Here is an 18,438-nt window from a genome sequence, read left to right as displayed (position 1 = left end):
CTACTTTTGCCAAGAACCAAAACCCGTCTCTGCGATTGTCGGTGGTACAAAAAACAATTGTAGCTCTGCAGATTTCTCAGTTATTCATTTCTGTTACGGGATTTCTCCAAGATTAGCGACTTAGTTGGGTTTCCAGCTCGTTGCTTCATTGACAATAATGAACCTCCATTCTCTGAAACATTAATATTAGATACACACACAAACGATTAAATGTATGAATAGAACGAGAAAGGAGGCAGAAACACTGAAAACAGTGTGCCCAAAGCTTAGAAATGTTTAAAGTCCAGTATCTCCACTGAGATTACAGCTACCAAGACAGGCAGAGGGTGCAATCTGTTCGTGGGCCTACGGTCAGTATGGGCAACAGTAACAGCAAAGCCCATTCCACAAACTTTCACCCAGAGGAAAAGGTCAGCAGCACCCTCAACAAGTCTACTTGAAACTCCGGAGGCCAGTCCAAGCAATTAAAACTCTACCTCCTTTCCGAGGAAGTGTATCAAAATATCTAGAAGCGTGAATACGAATTTCATCAGACAAGTGAGGCTTGCAAATCATTGAGAAAAGATACACAATTCGAATCCCCACCTCTCATGATTCCACCAAAACGTGTTGCAACCATTAGTTTCACGCTTTATTAATGGAGGTAACCTCTCCTACAACAATAAGCAATAGAAAGTGTTCCTCCATTACATTGAGGGGAAAGTATTTACTTAAGATATTTTTTGGTCCTCAAGAAGGAATTTAGTCCGGCCTTGGACTTGAGGCAAGCCAATACATATATCAGAAAAAGTAATGGAGTTAGCATTACAATAAACGGGCAAGATTGCTACTTTCTAATCTACATAATGCCAAAACACAAAAAGTTCTAATATTCACTGTGGGAAAAGTCAATTTTCATCATCTAGGTCTTCAAGTTGACAATGGAAAATAGACAACTCCTCCTATTTAAGTCCTACACTGTTTAGGTACTCCATTGGATGCAGAAATTGGAGAAGCGTCTCTTTTGGGGATACCATTTTGTAGAAAGGACAACACCTGCTGCAAATCTCCTTTCCTACGGCACTCCAAATATCCTTGCTGGGAACACTCACCTTTGTTCATTTATCTGGTACCCAATGCACGCCTCTTTATGAGATATCTCCAGTGATGCATGGAAGACCAATAGATTGGAGACCAGGAGAATTGGGAGGACAAACTGAAGCTGACACCACATGTATGAAAATCAATCAGATGGTAGTGACAAAAAGGGGGAACCTTCTGAAAGGAACTACAATTCACCTGAGCCTACTTTTTCAGACCATAGTTATGGATGCATTCCTGATAAGCCGGGCAGCTCACTTCCAGAATCTAACTATATAAAGGGTTTGTGGTTGAGGAAACAAAAACTACACCAAATAAATGTGCAGAGGTGGGATTGTGGAGAGGGGCGGGAGGGGTGTGTGTGTGTAGTTTAAACAAATGTCTGTGCACTTTTCCTCTAATTCATTAGGGCTGATGGTGTGTCATGCAAAAACGACAAGACAACAGGCTTCTTTTCTATGGGAACTTAACTTTGTGCTATCTAAATTAAAAGTTCCACCTTTTGAGCCTATCCATAAGGCATAATTTCAACATATTTTCCGGTTGCCATCACTTCTAGCACAAAGGTTAGTGAGTGTTCAGCTATTATCTGCTATTGAGCCATATTGAATTTTTCCATCACTATAGGTCTGTATCTGACAGACGTTTCTAGCTACAGATTCCTTACTTTAGATTGTTCACCAGTGGATTCAGAACTTTTTTTTAGCAGTCCTATTACGTGACAGTAGGTAGCGTCATTTAGCTCCTCGTGGTGTCTGCAGTGCCTATATAAGTACCAACCCAGGGTGCTGATTTCAGTTCCTTCGTTTCCAGATCGAGCACCCCAGTCATTTTTTGACTGGATTTTGTGACTTTGTCAACATTTTCACACTGGTGTCTTTTTTTTTTTGTCCTTTCATCCTTTTGGACTACGTCACCTAAAACAACAACCGCTTGTAAACCTTGTGGTGCCTCTCCCAGTCAAATGTCTGACAGACCGCCCATTGGTGTGTCTTTGGTGCCTGGAGCCAGACCACAACTCCAGTGTCTTCTCGTAGTGCAAGACTATGCACCGGAAGGCCATCCACAGACGAGCCATGAAGCTCCTGATCCCTTGACTCAGTAGCTCTCCAGGTCCCGGTTGCGAGGGAAGTCCTGAAGCTACTCTGAGTCACTCATGCTGGTCGTAGTCGTGACCTACAACTTTTTAGGTAAGTCGCACAAGAAGACGTCCAAGAAGTTGAAGCGCTCTTCGACTTCTCCGTGCTGGTCCTAATCATCGGACGAGGCACAGGAATAACCCCACAAATTTAGGCCCACTCACAGGTCTTCCTTGTGGAGCCTGAGTCGGCTCCACACTTGACTGAGTTTCAAGGAGCTGGAGCCACCCAAATATGTTAATTCTTTGAGGCCATGCACCTAATTTTTCTGCGACCAACACCTCTGGAGCGCTTTCAGGGCCATGGGTCCAGGAGGGATACAAATGGATTTCCTCCAGCGGGTTTGCCCTTGCTGCTAGTCAGGCCCTCCGGACAGTGGTCCTCTTGCTTGACTGAGGCACCCCTTATGGACATGCTTTTTGATGATACTTGCCTCTTTGGCATCAAGGCGGCTTCAGTGCATGAGCATTTTAAGGATAGCAGGGCCACCGCTAGTCTGTAAGGACTCAACATGGCCCCATGACAACCGCAATCCGCTCCTTCCATGGCTACGGTAGGGGCTATCAGCCACGTCCTTTCATTCCTAGCCAACATACCCCTCTCCTTTTGTGGTGTGTCTCCCACAAACCTTGTGGGAACTAAGGCCAAAAGTCTACCCAATCCATTCCCCCTGGAGCTGCAGCTTCAAACCCCCTTTAATATGCCCTCACAATATCATGGGCAACCAGTTGGCTGCAGAATACAGCATCACCTGCCACAATGGCAGTTGATAACATTGATCAAATGCATGCTTCAGATTATACAGAGGGGTTATGCCTTTCCTTTCCAATGACCCCACCACCTTTGCCACCGAGGACCACCTATCACGTGTGCAACAGGAAATAAAGGCTCTTCTGGCTAAAGGAGCCATCAAAAGGGTTCCTCTTTCAGAAGTTGGCCGTGGTTGCTCTTCCCGCTACTTGCTGGTGCCGAAAAAGGATGAGCTCCTCCGTCCTATTCTAGACCTGGATCCTTGCAACCACTTCCTGGAAAAGGAGTAGTTCAATATGCTCACTCTGGTTCCGCTTCTATCTGCCCTGGATCCAAGACACTGGATGGTAGCTCTGGAGTTGCAGGACTCATATTTCCATATTCCCAGATGTTACCTGAAGTTCAAGGTAGGTCAGGAACATTTAAAATTCACTGTACTCCCCTTCAGCTTTACCAGCACGCCATGGGTTTTCAATAATGTGATGGCAGTGGATGCAGCCCATTGGCAAAGGCTGGGGATTCCATTCTTACTCTACCTCGATAATTGGCTGTTTAAGGTGGCCTTGCCCTAGGCTGTCGTCTCTCCCATCCTCCCATCCATCCATCCATCCATCCATCCATCTATCAACGTAAGGTTGATTTAGGTGTAAATGGATATGACTGCCGCCATGTGATTCTGCAACAAGCAGGTGAGAAGTGGACTCCTGGACCCTGTGTCAAGAGGGTCTGTTCCTCTGAACATAACTGAAACATCAGGACACTTTCCTGGTTGTGCAGCACCTGCTGGGCTCCATAAATGACAAAGCGGACAAACTCTGGTGGTGATGCCTTGTTGATCACAATTGGCTTCTCCATCTGGAGGTGGTGCAAGGTCTCTTCTGTGACTGGGGAGAACCTTGGTTAGATGTATTCTCCACTGCCAAGAACGTGCACTGTCAGCACTTTTGCACGCTGGAGTTTCCAAGGCGACTTTTGCTTGGAGATACTTTTTGTCTCCAGTGGAACTCGGGCCTCCTTTCCGCTGATACTAATCCTGCCCTGAGTTTCCAAGAAGTTCAGGATCAACAGGGCTCCAGTCACGCTTGTGACTCCGGATTGGGTACGGAGAGTCTAGTATCCCAAACTCCTGAGCATTTGCCCTCCTATCAGGCTGTCCCCACGGAAGGACTTCCTGCTGCAACAACAGGGCAGTGTTTTCCACCAACCTACACATACTCCAGCTACATGCATGGAGATTGAACAGAGACAGTTGAGTGTTTGACCTTCCTCTCAAAGTGTGTGATGTACTCTTGACCCTCATTGAAACACATTTATGCCTGCTGATGGGACACGTTTGTGGTTTGGTGTTCTGCAAAACAAGTTAACCTGCTGTCTACACCCACTCACAATATTCTGAAGCAAACTACCTACAGGTGAATATCTCTAAGAGTAAGGTAGTTCCATTTAGGGGTAGGAAACTCCATACCCAATGTATATGCAAATAACGTGGCACAACAATCGATGTGGCAAAAACCTATACCTATCTCGGGCGAGTCTTATCACAAACCCTAGAAGTCAATCCCACTTACATCAGATGAACCAAAAAGCAGTAGCACATATAAATCCCGAAAGAAAATGTTACTCCTACACGGGCAAGAGACACTTTCAAGCTCTTTAAGAAATATATAGGGCAAAAATGTCACTAACCATAACTTATGCTACAGAGTATATTCCCATAGCTAGATGGAATGTACTGAATGTCAGCGGGGGGGGGCAACTATTAGGTAAAATAACCTTTTTGAGTCAGGCTGTTCCAGTACAGACTCTTCGCTTAGAACTCCCGAAAGTAAGTACATTCTCAATAGCTTTTGCCAACATAAACAGATGGGCTTTTAAACTATTACACGCTGAAGTTATCTATATAAGGACCTTAGTGACACACAAAACTTTCAAGTCAGGGAAAAACCATGATACTTTCTAAACCAAACTTAAGACCACTTTAGAATATTTACAATGCACTGAACCATAGTTCAATCCTGGTCCCAGCACACTTTGAAGCACTTTTTGAAAAATATGACTCCCCGGATAAGCTATGAGCTTGATTAGGCATACTGCCTTCAACTCTTCCTGAAAGGTTTACAACACGTTTCCACCTGCTACTAGGTTTACTTCCTTTAAAGGCTTACACAAGAATTTGGTGTAACCTAGATAAAGAAAGTGGGGTATGTGACAAATGAAATCAAGGAACCCAGGATTTAACACATGTTTTCTGTTTATGTTCCAATAAGTAGGTAGTAGAGGCTAGAAATAGCTTTATAAAATCCATTGTTTTTAGATATAACCTCTCCTCCTCCACTGACCTGATCGCTTTTTTAAATGCACACCGAATGTATTTTTGTTATAAATTGTACAAATTTATGAAATCTGTTTTATTCGTGTTTTAAATGAGAATGTTAAAATGTTTGTAGAAGAATTTTATAAAAAGAGATGGAATCATGTATTTAGTATAGTTGTTGATCTCCTAAGAGATCTAAATCAATAAAAAATGTATTGAATTGAATTGCACCTATGTCTGAAGTTTTGTTGTTTGCGCTTTCGGTAGCCCGGCAAGTCTTTGCTTTTGGCACAGTTAAAGGGTACCTTTCAGCCATCTCTGCTTTGTTGTAGTTGCCGGATCAGCCCTTGTTGTTCAAGTCACCCATTGTGGCACTCTTCCTGAAAGGTTTACCACACGTTTCCACCTACATCTTTCATTATGCCCCAATGGGACCTTATTTGAGTTCTTACGTTTTTGATGTGACCACATTCTGCGCCCATGCAGAGCTGCCTTCTTTGACTGCTCACCGGCAAAACAGTCTTTCTCATAGCTATTACATCTGCCAGGAGAGTTAGTGAGTTGCAGGCGCTCTCAGCCAGCCTTCTGAATAGTACTTTCTTTTCAGACAAACTGGTCCTTGGACCCATGCCCCCTTTCTATCCAAGGTTATAACACATTTTTATGTTGGTCAGGACATCATGCTGCTGTCTTTATTTACCCTACTTCACCCTTCCAAAGAAGAGGGATCGACTCTACCGCCTGGATCCCAAAAAAGCGTTATAATTGTACATTGATCATACTAAAGACTTTCGAGTGGACGATCAACTCTTTGTGGGTTTTCTTGGTTCAAAGAAATGCAAAGCAGTGCAGAAGAAAATCACCTACAGATGGCATGTACTCTGCATGAAAATCTGCTACACACTGGCCAAAAAGCAACTGCCTGAAGGTTTGTGGGCTCATTCCACCATAGCCAAGGCTGCAACCACTTCGTTAGCTCCTGCAGTCTCGGTCCTGTACATATGTCAGGCAGCTATGTGGGCAGTGCTGCACATGTTTGCCAAACACTACTGCCTAGACAGTCAAGTCCGGCGTGATGGGCATTTCGTCTGTTAAGTCCTTCAGGATGTTTTAGTGTAAAACAGTCCACAAACCTTCTCTGGGGAGAGATTGCTTTGGTATCTATTCTAGGGTAAGGATTCTGTAGTTATAAGTCTCTAACAGATGAACACATTATTTTCCTTTGGTAACACCTTTTTCTGGTAGAGACTGTCAAGCCGCAGTTTCCTTACTGACTTTCCCATCTCCCCCGTTCTGAGAAATGTAACTTGTTCAAGAGGACCTTGACCTTGAGGACCTCATTCTGGCACACAGTTTTTTACCTCCGCATGGATCCATGCTTCTGATGTACAAAAAAACAGTCGCGAAACTAAGGTCTGTGCAGTGGGATGGTGCCTATATAGTCATGACCCATGTCACTTCTGGCACTAATGACGCCACTTACTGGCTTCAAGGTGACTGCTCAAAAACATTTATAGATACGGTCTGACACCTGGGGAGTGCTCTGAGGTAATGAATCTGGGGCTAGATGGAGTAGATGTGTTCGATAAGGTGTTACTGAAGGTAAGTAACATGCTAGTTAAGAATGCACCCACATTTGCTACCCAATATTGCCTCTAGCTTCCATATCAATCAGTCTATATCTCTTCCAGTGTTTATTCAGCAATCCTTCTGCTCGAGCAGAAAAAACAAAACACTCACTAGATGTTTGGGTTGAAGTTTTATTTAGATTACCCATTTGTCAATTTTGTACCCCCCTGTACCAGACGGCGTCCACTAAACAAACCATTGCTAGTTGGATAGTGCCTTGCATAGTATGTTGTTTTTAAGAGGCTGACAAGCCTTTGCCTGTTGGAACAAAAGCACATTCTGTAAGCGGAAAATCATCTACAGCTGCTTGGCTGAAGCAACGTTTCTCTTTCTCAAATCTGTAAGACTGCTCTTTGAAGAGCAATACACAAAGTCAACAACGTTATTGTTTGGATGAGACTTTGAAGCCGAATCAATAGTTTGGCAGCTTTAAAAAATTTCTTTGGTTAAATCTTGGCAGTATGTACTATATATTTCCTCAATCAGCCCCATGCCCACCTGGGAGATAAATCTGCAGCCCTGGCCTGTCCTACTGATGTACGTACACATGTTGTCCCAATCCAACCGAGGATACTTCATAAAAGGTAGAGGCTTAATCTTAAGAGCACATCAAGGCAAAAAGATCTGCTGTCCTCCTTTAGCATGACCCTAGTTAATCATTTACCCGCCATTTGTAATGATTGTCGAAGTTTCTACATTGTGTAATTAGAATGCAACTTGATGTAACCCTATGATCTATATGATCACCATTGTAAAGATGGGCGATCTGTGCGCACTGTACAGTGCTTTGATGCCTTCCGGCCATGTATGCGCTTAATAAAAATTAAATAAATTACTGTCTTGCAGATTTTTCTGAAAAATACTCGTATTTGCTATGAGGGGGGAGGCTTGCTACATTCTTGTACATTTATGACTACCAGTGAGGACCCTACAGAAGGAAATGTAACTTATTTTCCATTAGTAAGTTTGAGATTATAATTTGTCATGTGAAAAGAACTGAGGCTGTAAAACAAACTGCCAGTGCAGGGCATGCTGGAGAAGGAAGCTGCTGAGCCCTTAAAGGATCAGCGTGCTCTTTTTGACATAATGCACTTTAACTGAGCAGGTATTCTCTTGTTCCATTTTTCTCTACTGACATGGTTGTTCATGGTTCTAACCTGGTAAGCTATCTTTTTAGGTTGAGGCTACCGTCTCACTGCGTAAGCAGTGGGCGGAGCCGAAATTTTATGTTGTGTAGTATGGGGGCTTGAACACACCCCTCTTCTCCATTGGCTGGCCTCGTAAATGCTGGCCAGCTATTGGAGGAGAGGAGCGTCACTCAGTTCAGGCCCCCCTTGACGCGATTCGGGGGCGTTTTTCTCTTTTTTTAAGCCCCACCCCTTTTCTAGTGGTGGACGTTACACCCTCCCTCTCGCCGAGGTCCCAGTCTGACCTATACACGGCCCTCAATCCAAAAAATTATGGGCGTTTCTCCGACTCCGAGCCATTTGTGAATGACCTCGGAGAAACATGGTGGTGTGGAGCGCTCCTCTCTTGCCTTCCGAGATCGTAAGGCAAGAGAGGAGCGCTCCACACCACCATGTTTCTCTGAGGTCATTCACAAATGGCTCGGAGAAACGCCCTGGCTCAGGTAGAGTGGCTTCCCCCGCCCGAGATGTCTCGCAGGAAGCCCCGATCTCCCCAGAGAGCCCCCTGTCTCCCTCAGAAAACCTCCAGCCTCCCCAAGTCTCGCACCAGGCGTCTCCCTAAACATAGGGAATGTCTTATAGCCACAGCTGCAGACTTGGGAGCTTTGAGTCTCGGCGTCGACTCAAGATCCTGTGATTCTGGGCAACTCACCTAATCTCGTGCATAGAAGCAAAACAATTGGTGCTCATGCAAAACGCTCCAATGCCCTTGGACTGAGTTCGCTCTACATAAAAATGCAAAAAAAATAAAAAAATTCTTCAAATGTACTCGTCACAAAATGATGTCACTGTAATCAGGGTTATTTTACTGCACATTTTGCGAAATGGGGGGGGCTGGCCTCACCGCTGTCTGCACTCCCCCCATACCCCCCCACTCCCCCTAGCCGTTCTTAATCTAGGATGCGGTGGAAGGCAGCTTGTTTTACGACTTGTGCCGTGATAAAAACGCACCCCTGGCTCAGGTAGAGTGGCTTTCCCTGCCCCGAGATGTCTCGCAGGGAGCCCCGATCTCCCCAGAGAGACTCCTGTCTCCCCAAGTCTCGCACCAGGCGTATCCCTAAAAATAGGGAATGTCTTGTAGGCACAGCTGCAGACTTGGGAGCTTCGAGTCATCGGCGTCGACTCGAGATCCTGTGATTCTGGGCAACTCACCTAATCTCCTCGTGCATAGAAGCAAAACAATTGGTGCTCATGCAAAACGCTCCAATGCCCTTGGACGGAGTTCGCTCTACATAAAAATGCAACAACAAAAAAAAATCTTCAACTGTACTCGTCACAAAATGATGTCACTGTATTAAGGTTTATTTTACTGCACATTTTGCGAAATCACTCAATTCACTGATAACAGGGTACCTGGCTAATTCGACGTGTTTTATGCGTTAAATACATTATATAATGTATGTAATACATTGTTTAAAATCAGTTTTCCCAAAACCAGATTTTTTTTTAATCATGGTTTTGAGGAAAAAACTCATTAGATTACAATTTCTTTTAGCGACCCACCACCGTCTGGAAATAAATGGCTAACGCTGTAATCTGAAGTAACGTGTCGTAGGACGAAAACATTATGCAAATGAGCCTTAGATGCCGTTTTCCAAACGCCCCCCTCTGCCCCCGCACAGACAATCACCTCAAGGTTTAGCGGTTACAAAGCTGTGCCTGGTAGGACTGCTCAGTGGGCGAATGCATCTGCCGTAGACACCTGTATTCAGCACAGTGCAATGGCTTGACACCCAGTGGGGCCTGAGGAGCAGTCCATCCTTTGAATGTTGGTGAGGCAAATACAGAGGGAGAATGCGGATGGAAAAGAACCTGCAATGGTCAGATGAGGATATGGAAGAAAGAGGCCTGAGGGGGAATCAAGACTAGGCAGCCCTGGTAATAAAGAACCCCTACATCACAGGGAGCCCCGATCACCCCAGAGAGCCCATTGTCTCCCTCAAAGACGCCAGCCTCCCCAGACTTGGGAGCTTCGAGTCTCGGCGTCGAATCAACATCCTGCGATTCTGGGCAACTCACCTAATCTACAAGCAAAATAATTGGTGCTCATGCAAAAACGCTCCAATGCCCTTGGACTGAGTTCGCTCTACATATTTTTATTTTTTTTAAACATTCTTCACATTTACTCTTTACAAAATGATGTCACTGTCATAAGGGTTATTTTACTGCAGATTTTGCCAAATCACTCAATTCACCGATAACGGTACCTGGCTAATTCGACATGTATTTTTTTTTTTTTTTATAGTGGTTTTGAGGAAAAGATTATAAGTTTCTCTCCTAGCGACCCACCAAAACGTTGCATATATGATACAATTAACGGATAGCATAGGTCATAGGACTAAGAGTTGTGCCCTGCATTTTCTTTGCAAAAAAAAAAAAAACTGTCTATAAATAGATGCTTCAATCACCTTATTTTGTTGCGATGTACAATAAAAAAGAACGCAGCAAAATTATGTTTAGAATTTACCTTCCAGCAAATCCGTTCACATTTTGTTAAAATAAACGTTTGCTGATGACATCAACTTTTATCTGAGGATAACAAATTGAATTTTCACAAAACTAATTTAGCCTTTCGTCTTTTAAGGTGAGTTAATTCTCTTCAATTAAATTGAGTGCTATTTCTTAGGGCAATTGCCGAGCAGGAAGCAGTGGATACCAGAGGCCTGCAAAGGGCTCAAGATGCGCGCTCGGTGTGTGTATATACGGTAATATATACGGTAATCCGAACACACGTCACATCACACATCTCTCCAAATAAGGCCCAAGTAATCCCGCTCTACTGGCAGTAAACAAGTCAAAGACATTGAGGAGACCCGATTCATCTCAATTTTATTACGTTTTATTAAGTTCTGCTTTTTCAGCTCAATTCAGCCATTGTCTCCACACCCTGAAAAAGTCCCACATTTATTAAAAACTAGCAGCTTGTCCCGACGTTGTCCGGGTATGAATTGCTGCCGGCCAGTAGTATATTGTTTTGTAGGATTTCGTTTTGATAGCATTTCTTATCTGTGACAGGCCTGTGAAACGCTCAGATTTACAGTGCACTGCTGATGCACTTGCGCGTTCAGTAGTGTGTGAACTCGAGTTTCCCTACATTATTTTTCCTTGCAATATTATATAGCGCGAACTCGAGAACATGGCATGAGCACAAACTACATTACAGAAGAACACATTCATTTGTGGTAGGCACGGGGAGACAAAGCGATTTGCCTGGAATCACAGGATGTTGAGCTGATGCCGAGATTCGAACGTAGCTCCCTAGCTCTAAAGTTCGCAATTCTAGAACTTGTGGCGGGAGGTGTGTCTAAAAGTGTATGTCGGTGCTGGCCATCAATGAGAGAGATCTGTGTATTTTTCAAATCGGTGGTGAAAAAATATGAGTATGTTGCTGGAACAGCAAGCAACAGCAAGGAACTATTCAACATCGTCAAAGAATTTACCAACCCCACCGCCGGCACAAACGACATCACTCCTTCCCAAGAACTCTGCGACTCTTCATCCTCTTTCTTCCACAACAAAATCGCCGACATACATAACAGCTTTGAAAACCAATCCGAAGAACAGTCCACTCCACCCACCTCCGAACCAAATCAGCAATCTCACAACCTTTGCGCCTGGAACCCAATCACCACCGAAGACACCATCCGCCTGATGAACTCCATCCACTCAGGATCGCCAACCGACCCATGTCCCCACCACATTTTCAACAAAGCAGACTCTATCATCGCACCCCACCTCCGCGATGTCATCAACTGTTCCTTCAACTCCGCGACCTTCCCAGAAAGCTGGAAACATGCCGAACTCAGCGCCCGTCTAAAGAAACCCACAGCAGACCCCTCTGAACTTAAGAACTACCGCCCCATCTCACTCCTCCCATTCCCTGCCAAAGTCATTGAGAAAGCCGTCAATAGTCAGCTCGCCGCCTTCCTTGAATCCAACAATTCCCTCGACCCCTCACAGTCCGGCTTCCGAGCCAAACACAGCACCGAGACCGCCCTCATCGCAGCAACAGACGACATTCGAACTCTATTGGACAACGGAGAAACGGTTGCCCTCATCCTACTTGACCTCTCCGCTGCCTTCGACACAGTCTGTCATAACACCCTCATACAATGCCTCAGCAACGTCGAAATACAAGGAAAAGCTCTGGACTGGATCATCTTGTTCCTCGCCGGGAGAACCCAAAGAGTCCGCCTTCCCCCATTCAAATCAGATGCCACCGAAGTCATCTGCGGCGTACCACAAGGATCTTCACTCAGCCCCACCCTCTTCAACGTCTACATGAGTCCCCTCGCATCCATCGTGCGACAACACAACCTCAACATCATCTCCTATGCAGACGACACCCAGCTGATCCTATCCCTCACCAAAGACCCAAACACCGCCAAAACCAATCTACACGAAGGAATGAAAGAAGTAGCTGAATGGATGAAGAACAGCCGTCTAAAACTAAACTCGGACAAAACGGAAGTCCTCATCTTAGGATCATCCCCCTCTGCTTGGGACGACTCATGGTGGCCACCGGCCCTGGGTACAGCACCCATACCCACAGATCATGCACGCAACCTGGGCTTCGTCCTAGACTCCTCCCTCTCGATGACCAGACAAGTCAACGCCGTCTCATCTGCATGCTTCAACGTCCTTCGCATGCTCAAAAAAATCTTCAGTTGGATCCCCACCGAAACAAGAAAGACAGTCACCCACGCATTGGTCACTAGCCGACTGGACTATGGAAACACCCTCTATGCCAGAACCACAGCCAAACTACAGAAAAAACTCCAGCGCATCCAAAACACCTCAGCCAGACTCATATTGGACATCCCACGTCAAGCTCACATTTCCGGTCACCTGAAAGACCTCCACTGGCTCCCAGTCAACAAGAGAATAACGTTCTGTCTCCTCACCCACAAGGCCCTCTACGACCTAGGTCCCGAATGCCTCAACACACGACTGTCCTTATACACACCCACCCGCCAACTACGTTCATCCAATCAAGCCCTTGCCGCAATTCCGCGCATCCATAGATCCACCATGGGAGGAAGATCCTTCTCCTACTTAGCGGCCAAGACCTGGAATTCTCTCCCCTCTCACCTCCACCTCACACAGAACCACCTCTCCTTCAGAAAACCGCTAAAAACCTGGCTATTCGATATATAAGGCACACACCCTCCCTCAAGCGCCTTGAGACCCTCTGGGTGAGTAGTGCGCTATACAAATTCCGAACTTGAACTTGAGATGTGGGCCGCCGTGCCACCAAAGTACTTACCGGGGGAGGGTAAACACCCATTATTCCGCAACTTTCTTTCTGCATACCATCACTCCGCATACTTTCATTACGAAAGTACCATGACTCCGCAATGCCATTATAACGCATGGCATTACATTTTATATGCTTTTACCACGCATACATTTACAACGAAATTTGTTGTAAATGCATGAATGGTAAAAGCATTTTTTTTAATGTTTGGATAAGGTAAGTATGGGTATAGGGGTATATGTTTTGGGGTACTGAGGTATATGTTTTGGGGTGTTTGGGTATTTTAAGGGTTCAGATATAGTTTTGGGTTATGGGGTACAGGGGCAGTTTTAGGGTTTACGGATAGGTATGGGTTTTGGGGTACAGGGGTATTTTTAGGGTTCAGGGCTAGGTTTGGGTTTTGGGGTATAGGGGTATTTTTAGGGTTCGGGGTAGGTTTGGGTTTTGGGGTACAGGTGTATTTTAAGGGTTCAGGGCTAGGTTTGGGTTTTGGGGTACCGGGGTATTTTTAGGGTTCAGGGCTAGGTTTGGGTGTACAGGGGTATTTTAGGGTTCAGGGGTAGGCTTGGGTTTTGGGGTACAGGGTTATTTTTAGGGTTCAGGGCTAGGTTTGGGTTTTGGGGAACAGGGGTATTTTTAGGGTTTGGGTTTTGGGGTACAGGGGTATTTTAGGGTTCAGGGGTAGGTTTGGGTTTTGGGGTACAGTTATTTTTAGGGTTTAGGGCTATGTTTGGGGGTACAGTTATTTTTAGGGTTTAGGGCTAGGTTTGGGGGGTACAGTTATTTTTAGGGTTTAGGGCTAGGTTTGGGGGTACAGTGTTATTTTTAGGGTTCAGGGCTAGGTTTGGGGGTACAGTGTTATTTTTAGGGTTCAGGGCTAGGTTTGGGGATACAGGGGTATTTTAGGGTTCAGGGGTAGGTTTGGGTTTTGGGGTACAGTGGTATTTTTAGGGTTCAGGGCTAGGTTTGGGGGTACATGGGGTATTTTAGGGTTCAGGGGTAGGTTTAGGTTTTGGGGTACAGTGGTAATTTTAGGGTTCAGGGCTAAGTTTGGGGGTACAGGGGTATTTTTAGGGATAGGTTTGGGTTTTGGGGTACAGGGTATATTTATAGGGTTAATATGGGTTAGTGTTTAAGGGTGTTGGGGTATTTTAAGGAGTAAGGGTGGGCTATGATTATGGTGTGCAGGGGTATTTAAAGGGAGCAGGGTGGGATTAGCACACAATATGAGACATGGCATGAAGAGTGGAACGTACCACACGCCCCCAGCGGTTGTCACGCCCCCACAGCACATTCGGACACGCACACAATGGACTACTTTGCTGTCACGGTTCTTTTACCTTTTAAATGTATATGGTGGGCATCTGTATAGCCTATGTCCTTCTGCTGCAACTGCCCTTTCCAACGCTGTATTGGGTGTTGTGATTGGTGCTGTGGTTCCTGAGATTACCCGCCTCAAAGGTTTGGGCTCTCTCTTTATTATATTAGTATGGATACCATGCAATGTAGCGCTGCATGAAAATACTGGGTGCTGCGCCGAGCAATTGGGAGAGAATTGTGCAGCGTTGTACTTATTAATATTATTTTAAAATGCGGTGTTAGCGAAACACTAAAGAAATATGCCACGTCACCAAGGGCAGAGAGTAGTGTCTTCCATCAGATTTAAACTCGAGGCGCTCCCTCCAGGGCAAATGTTTACAAAAGGGGGAGTGACACACAAGGCGGAAATTACACCTTGTGCATGCAAAGGTCACTGAGATTCAGCGGGTCCTCTGTCTGTCCCCGACTTCATGTCATGCCAGAAGAGCCCATGTAGGCACAGTATCAATGCCAGCATTTCTTCATTCCACATCCTTCACTTCTGGTTCTTCATTCCACATCCCTCACTCCTAGTTCCTCATTCCCCATCCCTCACTCCTAGTTCCTCATTCCCCATCCCTCACTCCTAGTTCCTCATTCCCCATCCCTCACTCCTAGTTCCTCATTCCCCATCCCTCACTCCTGGTTCCTCAATCCCCATCCCTCACTCCTGGTTCCTCAATCCCCATCCCTCACTCCTGGTTCCTCAATCCGCATCCCTCACTTCTGGTTCCTCAATCCGCATCCCTCACTTCTGGTTCTTCATTCCACTTCCCTCATTCTTTGGTCCTCATTCCGCATCCCTCACTCCTAGTTCCTCATTCCGCATCCCTCACTCCTAGTTCCTCATTCCGCATCCCTCACTCCTAGTTCCTCATTCCGCATCCCTCACTCCTAGTTCCTCATTCCGCATCCCTTGGTCTTCATTCCACATCCCTCACTCCTAGTTCCTCATTCCGCATCCCTCACTCCTAGTTCCTCATTCCGCATCCCTTGGTCTTCATTCCACATCCCTCACTCCTAGTTCCTCATTCCGCATCCCTCACTCCTAGTTCCTCATTCCGCATCCCTTGGTCTTCATTCCACATCCCTCATTCCTTGGTCTTCATTCCCCTTCCCTCGTTCTTTGGTCCTCATTCCGCATCCCTCTCTCCTAGGTCCTCATTCTGCATCCCTCTCTCCTAGGTCCTCATTCCGCATCCCTCACTCCCAGGTCCTCATTCCGCATCCCTCACTCCCAGGTCCTCATTCCGCATCCCTCACTCCTAGTTCCTCATTCCGCATTCCTCACTCCTAGTTCCTCATTCCGCATCCCTCTCTCCTAGGTCCTCATTCCGCATCCCTCTCTCCTAGGTCCTCATTCCGCATCCCTCACTCCCAGGTCCTCATTCCGCATCCCTCACTCCCAGGTCCTCATTCCGCATCCCTCACTCCCAGGTCCTCATTCCGCATTCCTCACTCCTAGGTCCTCATTCCGCATCCCTCACTCCTAGGTCCTCATTCCGCATCCCTCACTCCTAGTTTCTTTTGCTTCCATCCTCCTTGGGGTGAGACTGCCTGTTTTTTTAGGTCAATTTGCCCTGTAGGTGGGGCAGGTGGTTGCTAATTCACAAAGCACCTGGGAATACGTTTCTGTATAGGGGGGGAGCTGCCCTTGTTATTTCTTGCCTCTGTTCCCTGCTGCTGTTCGTTTTTTTTCTTGCCTGTGTGTGGCTCTGTGTGTGTGTGACTCTGTTTGAGGGTGGCTCTGTCTGTGTGAGGGCGCAGGGGCCCTGGGCAGGGAGCGTAGGTAGGGGGGCCCAGAAGAGTGGGTCCGGGCGGGGCAGAGCGCGGAGGCCAGTGAAGACGGGGGGTCAGGGTGTTTGGAAGTGGAACAGACCCTGGCCGCCAAATCCCTGCCAGGAGCCGCCACACAAATATGTATCCATCCTCAGAGGATTATTATATTAAGGATATATATTGGCGTGGGGGCCCCTGGGGTTTGGTGGCCCTGTGCAGGTGCACAGCTTGCACATGCCTAAGGCCGCCCCTGGAGGGCGGCTCTGTCTGTGTGAGGGCGGCTCTGTCTGTGTGAGGGCGGCTCTGTCTGTGTGAGGGTGGCTCTCTGTGTGTGTGGGTTGCTCTGTGTGGGTGGCTCTGTATGTGTGTGTGGGTGGCTTTGTGTGTGGCTCTGTGTGTGTGTGCAAATGCAATAGGTCTCGCATTTGCGAGAGATTAAGCTATTGGCATTGTAAATGACAATGCCATTTATTTATGTTTTAAAAAAACATAAATAAAAAATGTCATGAGCAATGCCAATAGCTCTAACTTTAACAATGCCGAGACCATTGCATTGTAAATGCTTGTTTTAGCTAGGTGCTGCAATATATGTTTTGTTGTTACTTAAACTGTCTATTCATGTCTAAAAACTCAGGGAAAATCTACCTGCTGGACTCTATGGAGGTGACATGTAAATGACTCGCTTTGAAATGTGTGGCTCCAATGCAGATTTTTTTTTTTGCATAATACTGTGGGAAACAAGTGTTCTGGGGTCACTGCATATTGCCGGGAATACTCTACGGTTGAGTTCCGTCAGGATCCCATCTCTAGAATGCAGAACTAGAATGACAAGTTATGTTAACTTCACTGTTCTTCTTGAACTGCTGAACACTGCCTAATAAAGTTATTTGGTCGATCTTTCCAGGGGACAAAGAGGAATACTGCAAGGCTGCAAACCATAGACTAATGGAGGTGGTGAATTCTGCAAGAATGAAGCAGCGTCTCCAACAGCACAGTAGAAGCATCGATACAGAGAGCACCGCCCCGCTCGATGGCAGGCAGGCATCGGCGCCAGACACCTGGATCTACCCGCTCATACAGATGAAGCCTTTTGGGATTGAAATAGACGAACTGGTCACAGAGACGCTCCTGACCGAAGCAGAAAGGGGCACAAAAGTCAGCCTAACTACAGGGTACTTTAACCTCACACAGGCCTACATGGACCTTGTCCTTGGGACTCGAGCCCACTACCAGATCCTCTTGGCATCCCCAGAAGTCAATGGTTTCTTTGGTGCAAAGGGCGTGGCTGGAGCCATCCCTGCGGCTTACACACACATAGAGCAGCAGTTCTACAAAGAGGTCTGTCGGCGCCAGCAGCAGCACCGGGTGCAGCTGCAGGAGTACAGCCGAGACGGCTGGACCTTCCACGCCAAAGGTGAGGCCTGGGATCATATAAATCACAGAGCAACGATTTCATGGGGATGAGCTAATGTGCTTGCAGGGATTGTGTGTATGTGTTTCTTTGTGGTTATGAAACTATTTTTAATAATGAAAGCTCCGTGGGGCTCCTCCATACTTGTCTTTTCTCCATCTCATGGTGTAGCACATTGTGAGGGCATTGTGCAAACGTTGTCCGTCACGACTTGAGGTGATGGCACGAGTGTTCCCACATCCTGGAGGGGGGGGGGGAGGTGAGAGGGGAGAGGGGAGAGAGGAGAGAGAGAGAGGAGGGGGAGAGGGGAGAGGGAGAGAGGAGGGAGAGAGGAGGGAGAGTGGGGGGGGGGAGGAGAGAGGGGAGAGAGGAGAGAGGAGAGAGAGAGAGAGGAGGGGGAGATGGGAGAGGGAGAGAGGAGGGAGAGAGGGGGAGAGGGAGAGAGGGAGGGAGAGCGAGAGAGAGAGAGAGAGAGGGAGAGAGAGAGAGAGAGAGAGAGAGAGAGAGAGAGAGACAGACAGACAGACTCTAAG

General features: G+C 46.5%; 1 protein-coding gene across 1 annotated transcript in view; it reads left to right on the top strand.

Moving 5' to 3' along the window:
• PGS1 (phosphatidylglycerophosphate synthase 1) overlaps positions 1 to 18,438 on the top strand; it is a 676,499-nt gene that overhangs the window by 296,916 nt on the left and 361,145 nt on the right. Inside the window, exon 7 of the mRNA XM_086931083.1 lies at positions 17,399 to 17,908. Coding sequence (XP_086787209.1) covers positions 17,399 to 17,908 — 510 coding nt within the window. The remainder of the gene's footprint in view (positions 1 to 17,398; positions 17,909 to 18,438) is intronic.

This window comes from Lissotriton vulgaris, chromosome 7 (assembly GCF_964263255.1).
Source record: "Lissotriton vulgaris chromosome 7, aLisVul1.2, whole genome shotgun sequence".
In the NCBI taxonomy this organism is placed as follows: domain Eukaryota; kingdom Metazoa; phylum Chordata; class Amphibia; order Caudata; family Salamandridae; genus Lissotriton; species Lissotriton vulgaris.
Note: the sequence above shows the minus strand (reverse complement) of the source record. Positions and strands in the feature narration are given on the sequence as shown.